At 34.2% G+C, this 15,449-nt stretch overlaps 1 protein-coding gene across 1 annotated transcript in view; it reads right to left on the bottom strand.

Annotated features, from left to right (window-relative positions):
• LOC134656599 (sodium channel protein Nach-like) overlaps positions 1-15,449 on the bottom strand; it is a 38,797-nt gene that overhangs the window by 15,953 nt on the left and 7,395 nt on the right. Inside the window, exons 2-5 of the mRNA XM_063512155.1 lie at positions 3,662-3,856; positions 3,011-3,211; positions 1,150-1,285; positions 961-1,062 (exon numbers count right to left, since the gene is read on the bottom strand). Of these exons, the coding sequence (XP_063368225.1) occupies positions 961-1,062; positions 1,150-1,285; positions 3,011-3,211; positions 3,662-3,856 (634 nt within the window). The remainder of the gene's footprint in view (positions 1-960; positions 1,063-1,149; positions 1,286-3,010; positions 3,212-3,661; positions 3,857-15,449) is intronic.

The following is a 15,449-nucleotide window of genomic DNA, read 5'->3' as shown; positions in this document are numbered from 1 at the left end:
ATGCACTATAGTATGTGTTTGTCAAAATCGTTTAAATATTCATTGTGTTTTGTGATGAACGGAATAAACATGGTGAAACCTTACAAAACCGGCGTGCGGGAGTTACTTTTCCGCATGACGAATAATTTTACACTTGTAAAAAGTCAGCACGAGGCGATTCAAGCTGAAAAACGACAATGTTTACAAAATTTGGAGTTGATGACGGGTAAGTGGAATGAAACATCTTAATACTTCACCATATGTACCTACTTAGATAATATAATATTGGTTTAGACAAAGGTTTCACAGCAAATTGAACACACCTAATAGGTATAGGCATACTTATGAACTTCCTCTAACATTTCGAGAAACTCATTGGTACTAGCCGTGTTTTGAGCTCGAACCCACAACCTCCATGCTTATGCTCACGGCATGGGTACCTACTAGTTAAAGCTAAAATTAATTTTTAATATATGTTTATTGTTTTAATGGTTTATTTCGTTTTTCCGAAAACTTTAGTTCGCAAATTGCGGGCAATTTCTCTGTTAATCTAATTACGCCTTAATGGGAGTAAAAGAGAAAGATGCTCGCATATTGAGAACTTCGGTGTTCGCGGGAGGCTCTCTGTACCTATTTACCGCCGTCGCGGATATTACAAAAGCTTATTAATTTTGATGAAGCCAAATGTCACATTCTCCCAATATTATTTATCAATATTAGTATATGTCTACATATTAATAGCGACATCTATTGTTGGAATGAAATTTATTTTACCATAAAAATTAGGCTGTGCATACAGCTTAATTTTTTCATAGACGGTAAATATGGTAGAAATTTCACAAGTATCAAGACTATTTAATCCATTTTCTGTGGTGTTGTCGCATACTGATTTTTAAAAACTACTTTTAATCTAGCGCTGCAGACTTTCTTTGGTTTGTCTCTAGGTATAGTTGTTTATTGATTTAAAAAGTTGTCACCTACCTTCAATGTTGCATTGAGTTCAGACACGAGGGGCATAATGTCGGTGGTCACTATCTTCTCCACTTTGACGGATACCACGTCATCAGGTGCGTGTATACGCAACTGGAAGGAAAAAGTTCATTCCTTTTTTTTAAATGCCAACATTTTCGCGATTTTATTTAGTATTTCTCGGTGAAAACTTCTACAAACCGTAATCAACCGACTAGCTGTGAACACGAGGCTCGGCAGGCCGGTGGTCCTGTTGATGTACCTGACAAATCCATCGCCTGTCAGCCGCGAGTTGAACGTAAAGCACGGTCCGTACTCCGTTTCTAAAGGACTAAATCTATAAACGAGACGATACATGTTTTTCTGTAATGGTTAGGTATTATTTTAGATCAACAGATAAATCATAGTGTATAGTTATTTGTACAACAAGTGATCAAAGTTTGATATTTCTTCGAGTGCTTATTTGAGTCCCGTGCCAGCGAAAGATTTAGAATCTTGAGCGTAGTAAGGGACTCAAAAGCGCACGAGATGTAAATAACTTTGATCTTGTGTAGTACACAACAGTTTTCACCTGAGCAGTGAGAACATACCTATTAGACAACTTGAAAAATGTAATCCATCTTCATCAATACCTGCAGTCATGTTTTCTTAAGATATACAAACAATTAAGTTTAATTACCGCAATGGAACACAAAAACAAAACGTAATAATAAATTCCAGTAAAATAATATAGAAATAACAAACATTAACTGACACTTCAATCGACAACTTTTTTTTGTAAAAAAAATCTTTGTAAGATACGGTCCGAATTGCGGATACGTACTACTTATTTGTCAACTATGGTAGAAATTCTTAAAAGTAAAATAATTAATTTTGCGTGATGATCTGTGTATTTTTTGAGTTCATTATTTTAATTGTACAATAAAATACCTAAAATATAGTATTTTATCAGTTTTTATCAAATCTTAAACTTTATTTTTATTAATTGATTATTAAGAATTCATACTCGTACGTGGTTTGGAACGATGCGGTCTGAAGTTTTTCGGGGGTCTATTATAAACCGTGTATATACCGTTGAATGTCGTTTTAACTTTTTTTGTCTGTTTCTTTATGCTAACAGTGTGAAAGGGACAGAGATAATAGAACCCAAGTATTTCGAACTTTTATTAGACCCCGCATGTTGAAATCACATTTGACTATAAAGGTCACTTGAATGTCATTTTGTCTCACTCAGTGAGCAAAATCTCATTTTGCTCACTGTTTTGAAGAATCAAAGTACCCTTGTTCGAGCTGCTGAGGTGAAAAATATTTTTCTTCGTCAACAGGTGCCGTCACTCTGAAGAATGGGATTAGTAGGTATATGTATAGGTTTTGCTTTTGCTAGTACTAAAAAAAATCGCCAACCAATCTGTAGATTTAAAGATGACTATTAGACGTCTGCTTAGTATCCCATCATCCCATCAAATACATTTGTGTGATAATTCAAAGCATAGATAGAGCTATTCAAGCACTGTAATTTGTAAGCTGTAAGACAATTAGGCAAAATGGTGGGATTTGAATTTAATGCTTAGCTTTCTAAGTCTATGACTATTACTTTATTACTTAATCTTTTTTTGTAGTTATGGATATGGACATACTTGTAACAATCTAGCGACAAAACGGCTGACCGAACGGATTTCAACAGATTTTACCCAAGGGCTCGATAGCAGCGAGATCTAGAAAGGTTAGTGAATATTGAACAATTTTCCGTCTCGTGGGAACGGTGTAGAAAATGCAAGATTTTGTTCTAGTACCTATTTAGGAACCGTAGCCGAATTACACTGATTTAAACTTTCACGATTTTTACACATCATTAAATTGTACAACGGGACTTAATCGCGTATGTAAGTTTTAAGATTTACCTCCGAATAGCCTTCTATTATTGTTGTCGCAGTTATGACCTGATATCTTTTATTCAAAGTATTAAAAACGCTCCATTTTGAATTACCTAATACATTTACAAACTGGCCATGCAATCAGCCTAAATTGTAGAAAGCTACAACACAATCTAATCATAAATTACATGTCACAGCAATTGTAAGGCTGCTCTGCCCACCAGCACTTGTTCAACATGTCCTCACACTTCAGCCGGTAGTCTTTCACGTAGTCCATGTAATTGTCGACGCAGGTCGTGTTCTTGCAGTTGGTGCACTGTTTGCACTGCTGGTTGTTGTAGTAGAGCACATCCCTGAAGAATGCCAACATGGTAGGTGGCAGTTTCTTCCTGATAATTAAAACACGGATATTTATAAGTATTTGACTTGATTGGTCCTAGTCACACCTGATGGAAAGTGAAGACAGAGCCTAAGATGGAGCTCATTGATATGATCAATGCAAATGTGGTTTGTTAAAAGTAAGTTTACGTAAGACTCAGATTTAATCATTATCTGTAAGTTTCTATACTTAAGTAAAGTTAATAAGGAAATTTTAAAACCCCGGCCATATATGACTATTAAAAGGTTCTGAAGAACTGAGACAGCCTAATTGGTAATAAAAACCCAAAAATAAAAATCTGGTCTTTGTGGTCGCTTACCCGGGTAAAAAAAACCAAATTCTGACAATAAAAATTGTGCTTTTAGTTCGCTAATAAAAAGAAAACTATCTTGAATTATTAACCAAGTCCCCTTTTCCAAATGTTTACCTCAATATTTTTTAATGAAGTATAAAAACATACGCAGCTAAATAACTCCTCAGCCTATCGAAATCCGGCTGTTCACACAGCGTCACGGTCGGGAAGGGCGTGTTCCAGGACAAGTAGTTGGTGTCTACGGAGTAGGACACGGAGCCTTGCGTATAGAGGTCCAAAACTTCTCGCAAGATGCTGAACGTGCCCCAGCAACTGGCAAGCAGGATAACAAGCCAGCATAGTCTGTAATTCATTAAACTATTGAGGCATGTCGTCGTATAATATAAGGTACCTAAATATAAACCTGACTAGATAAAGCTATTCACAAATAAATACGTTTTTTTTTTTCAATTTATACAGGTTGACATTTAAGTCGTACTAAGCCCTACTCTTACTAAAATCAGAGAAGTTTTTGTTTTTTTTTGTTTTTTTTTTTGTCATTTATTTTACTTAGGGGCATTAAATTGCTCGTTGTTTATGGAGTTAGAAAAACATATTACTGATCACGACTTAAATGTCACCCTGTATTTATTATACCTACATAAAAATGAAGATATGATGAAAAAGTAACATCTACTACATCAAGAAAATCTATGGCTCGGCGGATAATATCCCGGGTTCTAGTAACAATGTAATAAAACTAATAAATTTGCTCATTAAACTTCTTGAATTAGATATTGTCATAAAAATCCTATTGAGAAAATGATATTTTGTTGGATTATATTTGGATCACAATTCTGGATTCATATTAAATCTGTTACAATACAAAACTCGGCTATTATAAATTATTTTCAATCTGCCATAAGTACCGTAAAGTGACTGGAGTAATTTAATATAGTAACTCCATATCTCATTACTTCATATTCCGATGTGATCGTAATTAAGAGAAATGTGCGATATTACATTTCGAGCAGCGCTATTAGCTTCTTGAGTACTGAAGAAGTTAAATTGACGAGCCATTTACGGCAGTGATTAATAATATTCAGGCCCGCGTAATGACGCCATTAAGTCAGCACATTGACATAACGAGCCATCCACTTTGCCTCGACATTCACTTTATAACCACTTGTGACTTGCGAAAGAAAACTGGGCCCCTATTCGACATGTACAACTGTCAGATTTCGCGTCATTTGAAATTCAACTGTTGAAGTTCATTTGAAGTTCATCAAGTGCTGAAGTTCATTTGGTACAAACAATAATTTAACAAAAAACAACTTTGTTTTATTATTACTTTAAGGTTTATAATGGTTTGGTTTGGTTGTCACCTAACTGTGGATTGCTAATGTCAAATTTTGACAAATAATGATTCCAAATGTAGACTTTTTTCTCTATGACCTTCGGCTCCATCTTGGAGTTTTTGACGTGCGAAAGGGTAATTTATAGCAAAGAGTAAAACTTTTTTTTTTCAGTACGTAAGTTTACATGAATTAATGACATCTTGTGAGCGATAGACCAACGAATGCGCTGTAGGCGATGCGGCGGCGAGTAGTGGAACTTACGTGACAATTTCCATCAATCAAAAAGGGACTACATTGCTGATGGTCGATAAAGGCTATTAATAATTGAATTTTAACAGCAAGAATGCCTTATTGACAAGCGATCTTTTTGTTGAACCCACACCTACACGTCAAATAATGCTTGCTCCACACATTCTCCTATAAACGCTCAAAATTGTAAAAAAATGAAACAATTTACTCATCACCTCTCCCAACTCAAGCTGCCTATTTCTAAACCACGTTAATAAACCACAAGTTGTACCTTAACACATTTCGTAAACCACATATTCAGAAAAGTCCGAACATGATGATGAGTGGAACATGAATAGCTTGTATTACTTTTTTGGCATAAAAATAATCTAAATTAGTCAAAATATTTTGACTAAATATTGCGCTACTGCTACCTACTATATACCTACTACTGCTACCTACTATATACCTACTACCTTAGTAACTTGGTAACTTTGTCAGTCACCAACTATTTTGATGCTACCTACAAAGAGCATCAAAATAGTTGGTGACTGACAGGTCAGGCTCCGGTCTTGGTAAGTAATATAGTCAAATACAGTAGGTCATAAGACCTAACATTACTACCAAGACCTAAAAGTACCTATTGTTTAATATGTATCTACTCAGAGATGATTTTTAATTAAAGGAGACTAAATACATATATGTTATTCAACTACAAATAAAAAAAATAGATCTATTTCAGTTTACACTTCTTTTTTCGTTTAATTTTAATAAAACATTAAAGTTTTTAAGCATTCAACTTTATTTAATTTTCTTCACTTTATTATTTTCTGATATTTAAATAGGTATGGTGTTTAAGGTTGGTAACAGGAAATAAGAAAACCACACCTCTCCAAAAACTCTGCTGGCGATTCACATCTGTAAGTTTAAATATGAAACATGATAAAAACACTTAAATTAAAAACTTAATGTCTGGGAGACCGAGTTTTGCTCGGGAAACATATAATAACCCAAAAATGCGCGTTTTCCCAGAGATTTTTATTTTATTTATTTTTTTCCACACTTACAACTATCTTTACAGGTAAACCTAAGACAATAGTGTAACTATTAACCATACATATCTAAAGTAAGCCATTACGTCTATAACATAATATATTTAATGTTGATATTGTGAATTCAGTCAAAGAGCATGAGAATATGTCAATATTTTCCGCTATTATATTGAGGGTCCGAATAGCGCGCGTCAGTGGCGCCAGACCTAGCAGGTTGGTGCGCCCGCGCGACTCGGCCAGCAGTCGCGGCCGCCGCCTGCGCCCCACGTACCTGTCCGGCACATAGATAAAAACATAGATAAAACCTAGCAAGATCGATTTTGCGCCCCCGTAAACCTCCATATAGCAAATTTCATCTAAATCCGTTTAGAGCCGTTCCCGAGATCCCCGAAATATATATAGGTACATATAAATAAATAAATAAATATACAAGAATTGCTCGTTTAAAGGTATTAAAAACTTATAAATAAATTATTAGCCCTAAATCCTGGTAGTGAGTGTAGTGACCTACCAAGTGCGGTAGGGTGCCCTTCTGCAGGCTGGCCGCTTGCCCCGCTGGATAACAATGCTGATCCGCATCATCAAAAGCATACAGATATAAAACGCTTTGACAGCTCCTCATAGAGGCAACGCGCGCTAGGCCGCACGCCATAAATCTAAGCTAAAGTCTTAAATTCGAGATCATGAACATGAAATATTGTTCGCTATAATATTAAAATCATAGGTATTAGACCTATGATTTTACTATTATAGCGAAAAGTTAGCAGGAGACGGCCGTGCCGTGGTCGTGATAGGTACAGCATTCGTGGACCAGACAAGCAAACCCTGAATTATGTCCCTACCTATTTTACTATACCTTTGTTCACCATTATGTTCACCTATGTATATTTACTCTTCTTTCCAAGATAATCATCTTTTTCAAGATGTAACCCGTATAATCGGGCTGTATAATTGCCTCAATTTTTTTTACACAAAGTTGTATGTAATCTTAATTCGATAATTAATGATGTTTTACATATTTATCATATACTATTTTGCCATTTTTTCTTGGATATTACGTTGTTTATTCCGATTGACGTGTTTATTATTTTCGTTACTATAACAGCGTTTTTTTTTCTTTTTTGGCATTTACTACAGTAGCCAGTGTCATGTCTATATAAAAACACTTTAAAAATGGAAAGGTTGAGTCCTCAATACAGTGACATTATAACTCAAACAAGAACCATCCAAAGGGGGATGGGGGAAATGTCGTTATCTGCCTCTCTATCACTCTTGCATATACGAGCGAAATTTAATGGTGGCAGATAACGAAATTGGTTTCGCGGCAGGCCCTCTTTAAACAAACCGCCTTGATTCATCAATGTTATATTTATTAGGAACAAACGTTGACTGCCGACTGTCCTATATATTATACTACTCTTTGCTGCCCACTTCTAGCGCTGGCGGTACACCGCGAAAATCAGTATAATGCTGCAAATGGTGTTAAAGGTCTGAAAATCGGTACGATTGATCTTTAGGACATTTGAAACAATTTGACCCGAAGCACCAACAAATAAAAAAAAAGAGAGGAGTTATGACGTCATGTTTTTTTGTATGAAATAAAAAAAAAATGTTTAGAAACCTATCGTGTATGGTATTAAACGAAAGGGCTTTCTGAGCCAATGCTATCACATATAGTCCGTCAACCAAATCTTGTCAGTAGCAATGTAAAGCAAACTAAAGTAGGGCAACACTCAAAGAGCAGTATTGCGCTAAGAATAGCAGCAATGTACATCGAACCAAAAGATTTTTTTTTTCCGCTGAGCGCGCCCTGCGTACGTCAATTCAAATTTGCACTCGCGGTTTATTGAAAAAATTTGAAACATGGACGGACAATTTAAAAGCGATGTTAAAACAATGTTAATCAAAATGATGAACAAATTTGAAGATATCAAAAACAACTCCCTATGGTAGTGCTTATATTCTCTTTGTTCCCTATCTATGTCTTCTATGTTTACTAAAATAAAATCATATCAAAATGCAGATAATTAGATAGTGCATATATTTGTTATTTACAATATAATATGCCACTTGTTAATGTAAATTAGTGTACTCTTCTGGATGAATATGACATACCTGTGTAATTTTTTTGATTGGTATATATTGTACAATAGGATTACATATTAAAAATAAAACAACTGATATTTGGGTGTTTATTTAATTTAAAGGTAAATAAGATAAGGGTCACTTTAGCTTACACTATAATTCAGGTCATTAATTGAAAAAATATAATGAAGTTACCAATGTTACCGGGTCACTTCAACCAAGCATAATACATAATACTCTGTAGTATTCTATTGCATCTTTGTAAATAGTCACAACTGATTGCTGAAAATATTAGACATGTGGGCCTATGGACGGTTTCCAGGACACAATTTATGGTCTTGTTGGATAGATTTAGGCATACGTTTTAATTTTATTTATGCCTTTTAACCCTAAAACAAAAAAACTGAACATAATCTTAAAAGTTCGAAAGAGTTCTTCCAGTATGTACTTGTCATAACCTCAATTTTTAGTAATGTTTACCATCAACGAGCATGATTGTACATTGTAGGCCCCTTAGCTTTGCTTATTCTTATTTAATGTATTGGTATTTAATGGTGACAGCAGAAATATCTCTTGAAACAGAAACGATTCAGAATGAAAACCAAATGAAAACAAATAAGGTGACGGCTGTCGTTCACGATACACATTCCACAGATAAAACACAGATGACACGCATTTTGGAATTATTCGAACACAGTGTTGCTAACCCGCGATTTTTCAAATTTGCCGCCTTTTACTACTGACAAGATTTGGTTGACGGACTTTAGTTACATTTCAGTCATTTTGTTTAAATTATAATAAAAATAGTTTTCAAAACATACCAAGTTTGGGCTTCTCCAGATACAATATCATATTTTTTTTTTTGTAAAATATACCTCAAATTATCCCTAATATCCTCATATCTAACCCTAATAAAGCAACTTTGAAAATATTTACATTTAGGATTTTTTTTTAATTTTTCAATTTTACAAAGTGTAATAATAGTAGTGTCCGACCGAAACATGTTTTTTTGCCGAAACCGAAACCGAAACCGAATGTTCGGCTTTGGCTCTAGTTTCGGCCGAAACCGAAACCGAAACCGAAACTTTTGTAGACTTGTTAAAATCGTTGAAAAAATGTCATAAAACCGCTTTTACACACATATTATGGGGCTGTCAACACCCAATGTCCTTGAAATTGATGTTACTTAAGCAGTTTTTTATGAAAATTACTAGAGTTAGACCAAGATAATTCTGCAACGATTTTGATAAGTTGATAACACACGCAGTGCAAGTGTTATTTTAAAGGTCAAAACTTCTATGAAATTATGACGTATAAATAACACTTGCACTAGTTGCGTATGCTATCAAAATCATTGCAGAATTTTCTTGGTCTAACTCTATTCATTCACCAGTCAAGCTAACATGACTGTAGATACAGGGTCAACCAAAAACGCGAGCGCAGCGAGCGCGAAATTTTTTGTTAACAATATCGCATCGCAAGGCCGGGTACCGATCTTGACCTGGGCCTAAAAGTCCGAAGTGCCCCATTGAGGCGAACTTTCATGCGAAGTCAAAGCCGTGCTAGGCTTCAGGATAAGTAGTTGAGCACAGACTCCAACCAATGTCCATTGTATTAAAAAGCGAGACCGCAGGCCGAGCATGGCGCAGCGAGGCCAAAGGCTAAGCTGAAGTAGAGGACATGTGGAACACAAACCAATGGTAAATTGAGGTAAAAAGTGAGGCTAGTTTTCTTATTATTCTCTTGCCCATGGCCCATGCGACAGTGCTATCTCATTCACTTATAGGTATTGACAGCCTCTTAAGACTGCGTCAACCGTCCAGTGGCGCCCTCATTAGTGGAATTGTGTTTTATAATAAACCAATTAATTTCTGTGCCTAATATACATGAATCATTATATGTAGGTATTAATATTGTTGTCCTACTTATTCCCCAACTTTTGGTCTTTGTCCGAAGTACCATTTCGTAAGTTTCGGCCCGGCCGAAAGGTTCGGCCGTTTTTTGGCCGAAACCGAAACTACAGCCGAAACATGATTTTTTGGCCGAAACTGGCCGAAACCGAAACCGAAACCGAACCTTCGGTCGGACACTAAATAATAGCCTTGCCGAATTACTCAATACGAGTAATAATGTCATTCGGGTAAAATAAGAGTATTGAAACTTGGTTTTTCTACTCCCGTACTTTTATTTGTCATTTAAAGGGTCGTGCACACACCTTTAAACCCCTAACTTATAGTTATCAAGACAAGTCTTTAGTCTATTCCCCAAAAAAATATTTGTGCATACACGCAGTATCTTTTTGGCACTTTTACGATACTTCGTGTAATCACCACTTAAAAAATATTGTATGGAATACATTGTTTCCAACCTAATTTTAATTGTCATTTCTGACAGATGAGTAAACCATAGACATGTTTTGGTTAATGGTACGATTATTTTCATCTTTATAGGGCTGTATCTCCTAAACCGTGCGTCGTAGCACAAAAATAATCAAATTTTCGTTCCCCTTTGAAACTCTTAAGTAATATTTAGAAAACACGAAAAACAAAAAAAAAAAGATTTTTTTTATAGGGTTGTATCTCCTAAACCGTGCGTCGTACGAAAAATATTAAAATGTTCATTCCTCTGTAAGAAACCCTAATTAATATAAAAAAAAAAACAAAAAAGAGATAAAAAAAAAACAAAAAAAAACTTTATAATGCTGTATCTCCTAAACCGTGCGTCGTAGCGCAAAAATAATCAAATTTTCGTTCCCCTTTAAGGAATTCCTAAGTAAGATTTAAAAAACACAAAAAAAGAAAAAAAAAGAAAAAGAGGAAGAAAAATATTTATAGGGCTGTATCTCCTAAACCGTGCGTCGTAGCGCAAAATAATAAAATTTTTGTTCCCCTTAAGAATCCCACGCACTGAACATCCTATCACATTAGGACATGAAACAATCATCATCATCCATTTTTATTATTATTTCATTGCATTTCAAAGTGCTTGGTCGTAGAAAAAGTATTGTATGCAACGTTGTTTAACTGAGTCGGTTGTTGTTTGTTGTTATTGTTACTCACGCCACTCGCCTTTTTTGACCTCTCTTAAACAACAGTTGCATAAAATACTATTACATGTTCCTTTGGTAATATCTAAGCTTTAAGTAAGAAAAAGTTCAGATGAGTGGAGGGTGGAGAACTCGGGAAAGGGGGGACGTTAAAGGTGAGTTTTTTCGGTTAATTCTTTCTTAATTATTACATAGACAATTTTTACTACGACTTATAGATTCCCAGATATAAGCGACTTTCTGAAAAAAACCGTTATATATTAATTTTATGCTTTCTTTTTAAATATTTAATTGAGAGATTCATAGACTATGTACCATTGAAAAATTAAAAAAAACCTAAATGTATATAATTTCAAAATTGCTTTATTAGGGTTAGATATGAGGATATTAGGTATAAGATTAGAGGTATATTTTACAAAAAAAATTTTTTACCGTATTGTATCTGGAGAAACCCAAACTTAATTGGTATGTTTTGAAAATTATTTATATTATAATTAAAAAAAAATTACTGAAATGTAATGATGTGATATATGTTTGGAATCGGCTCAGAAAGCCCTTTCGTTTAATACCAAACACGATAGGTTTTTAAACAATATTTTTTTATTCTTTACAAAAAAAAGATGACGTCATAACTCCTCTCGTTTTTTTTTATTTGTTGGTGCTTCGGGTTTGTTTCAAATGTTCTAAAGATCAATCGTACCGATTTTCATACCTTTAACATCATTTGCAGCATTTTACTGAATTTCTCGGTGTACCGCCAGCGCTATATAGGTATACTTGGTCAACCAGATCTTGACAGTAGAAAAAGGCGGCAATTTTGAAAAATGTAGGCGCGAAGGGATATCGTCCCATGGAAGATTTGAATTTCGTGCCTTTTTTTACTGACAAGATTTGGTTGACCAGATATATATATACATATTATACTACTCTTTGCCTACGCCTTTGCTTTAAACTTTTTTTAACAAGTTTTCACAGACAATTAATAATTTGACATAGACACATCAATGTTTACAAAGGGGCCTATCGGGAAGTGCGAAAATCGAAACTCAGCTATTTGCCTCTTTATCGCTCGAATATGCAAGAGTGATAGAGAGGTTAGATAACAAAATTTCGAATTTCTGACTGTATTTTTCTTTAAATATTTTCAAATATAATTAAGTTGCGTTGTTTTATCACAAAGTTAAAAAGACTTAAAAGACCACTGTCTGTATCATCATCAGGCCTCGGAGTATTTTTAGCACGGTAAGACTAAGGAGAGCTATGGAGTCTTTGTTAACATTAAAATTAAATTCATACTCATACTCATCCTCATTAATTAAGTTCGTCCGAATCGTTTTATAAATAATTAATGAGTCTCTATCTTTATCATTTCTGTAAAAAAACACGTAAGTCAAAATTTCTAAATTTTTTTTTTTAGTTTCGAAGGCGTGACCACTCTAAATGACATTGCTATAAAAACTCTATTTAATGGTATGTCAGTCATATTAGTTTCACAGCTAAAATCGAAAAGCAACAGTGTCAAAATTAAAAAAATATGTTGGTTGGATTTTGTTACATTTTGCTCTTAAACCATTCTAACACCGGTAAAGAACTTTATGCATAAATCCTCTTTAAAACAAAATAAAAAACATAAGTATTTTGACGATAAAGCGATTCGATTTTGTTTTTATTGTAATATATGTCATTGTTAGCTCTTGCATTGCACCTTTGAATCTTAAGTAATTAAGTAATAAAAATGCTGTCCAAGAAGTACGCGATTAAAAAACTGTTCTCGAAAAATCCACAATCATTGTACCATATTGCAATGGTGAAAGTTATTGGTCTTATAAGAGAGGCATACGATTTTTTCGAAAATGATTATCCAGTTTTGGATCAAGTAAAGTTATTATAATGTTATTGTAGCGTTTCCGTGTCAGCGTGATTATTTACACTCAGTTTATATTGTTTTAATTTATTTTAGATAGAAAATATGCGGTCCACGTTTTACTGTTTGAAACTTCCTCATACAATCTACGTTGACATGTTCTTCAAAGGACTACCTCGTGAGGCTATATCTCTTAAAGATGAAGGGATGAAATCAACTGGATATTGTGAAGATTGCTGCCGTCACTATTGGTGTCTTGAAAATGATGCCCATGAATGCGACTTACGACGTTTATACTGCCCATTATGTGTGAACGAACTGTTTTGTAGACGTAAGGAAGAGTAACGCATAACTATTCTAAAATATTGTAGCTCTATATCAACCTTAATGAATAATAAACAGTTTTAATATCTATGGAATATCGTTTTAATATGTCGAATACGTATTACCAATGTTTATAATCATAGGTTGCATGTCTTAAGTACTTTTTTAAGTGATAGGCCACTTATGATTAAACCTCTTTACCTAAATATGTGTATGAGTAAATCAGATGTCACATTATGTCATCTATATATATAAATGCAAGTGTCCTGACTGACTGACTGACTGACTGACTGACTGACTGATTCATCAACGCAGAGCCGAAACTACAAAAGCTAGAAAGTTGAAATTTGCACACTAGGTTGCATTTGTAAAGTGTACAAGAGATAAGAAGCGATTTTGAAAAATTCAACCCCTAAGGGGGTTAAAAAGGGGATGAAAGGTTGTATGGGGTTCAAGTTTTAGTTTAAGCTAGAAATTTGAAACTTTGTGAAAATGTATTATATTAAAAAACAAGAAAACTAATTTCAGCGTTTTTGAAAATTCATCCCCCAAGGTGGTAAAAAAGGGGTTGAAAGTTTGTATGGAGATCAAATATTTTTGTGAGTGTGTGACTTTAAACTTTGTATATGGGTATATTATTATAAGATAGGAAAAGTAATTTCAGCGTTTTTGAAAATTCATCCCCTAACAGGGTTAAAAAGGGGTTGAAAGTTTGAATCCATTACAAATGCTTTGAAACTTCTTAGAAAGGCATAATAGCCGATTACAAAAAAAAGTAATTGCGACGTTTTAGGAAATTCAACCCCTAAGGGGGTAAAAAAGGGGATGAAACTTTGTCTTGGGGTGCAAATTTTATTTTAAGCTAGGACCTTGAAACTTTGCAAAAAGGTATTAAATTAAAAAACAAGAAAACTAATTTCAGCGTTTTTAAAAATTCATCCCCCGAGGTGGTGAAAATGGGGTTGAAAGTTTGTACGGAGATCAAATATTATTGAGAGTGCGGGACTTGAGTCTTTGTATAAAGCCATATCATTAAAACTCAAGAAAAGTAATTTCAGCGTTTTTAAAAATTCATCCCTTAAAAGGGTTAAAAAGGGGATGAAAGGTTGTATGGGGTTCAAGATTTATTTTAAGCTAGGAATTTGAAACTCTGTAAAAATGTATTATATTAAAAAATAAGAAAACTAATTTCAGCGTTTTTGAAAATTCATCCCCCAAGGTGGTGAAAAAGGGGTTGAAAGTTTGTATGGAGATCAAATATTTTTGTGAGTGTGTGACTTTAAACTTTGTATATGGGTATATAGGACAGGAAAAGTAATTTCAGCGTTTTTGAAAATTCATCCCTTAACAGGGTTAAAAAGGGGTTGGAAGTTTGAATCCATTACAAATGCTTTGAAACTTCTTAGAAACGCATAATAGCCGATTACAAAAAAAAGTAATTGCGACGTTTTAGAAAATTCAACCCTTAGGGGTTAAAAAGGGTATGAAACTTTGTCTTGGGGTGCAAATTTTATTTTAAGCTAGGACCTTGAAACTTTTGCAAAAAGGTATTAAATTAAAAAAAAAAGAAAACTAATTTCAGCGTTTTTAAAAATTCATCCCCCGAGGTGGTGAAAAAGGGGTTGAAAGTTTGTACGGAGATCAAATATTATTGAGAGTGCGGGACTTGAGTCTTTGTATAAAGCCATATTTATTAAAACTCAAGAAAAGTAATTTCAACGTTTTTAAAAATTCATCCCTTAAAAGGGTTAAAAAGGGGATGAAAGGTTGTATGGGGTTCAAGATTTATTTTAAGCTAGGAATTTGAAACTCTGTAAAAATGTATTATATTAAAAAATAAGAAAACTAATTTCAGCGTTTTCGAAAATTCATCCCCCAAGGTGGTGAAAAAGGGGTTGAAAGTTTGTATGGAGATCAAATATTTTTGGGAGTGTGTGACTTTAAACTTTGTATATGGGTATATTATTATAAGACAGGAAAAGTAATTTCAGCGTTTTTA

Source organism: Cydia amplana, chromosome 2, assembly GCF_948474715.1.
Source record: "Cydia amplana chromosome 2, ilCydAmpl1.1, whole genome shotgun sequence".
Lineage (NCBI taxonomy): Eukaryota > Metazoa > Arthropoda > Insecta > Lepidoptera > Tortricidae > Cydia > Cydia amplana.
This window is presented reverse-complemented; position numbering and strand designations above follow the sequence as displayed.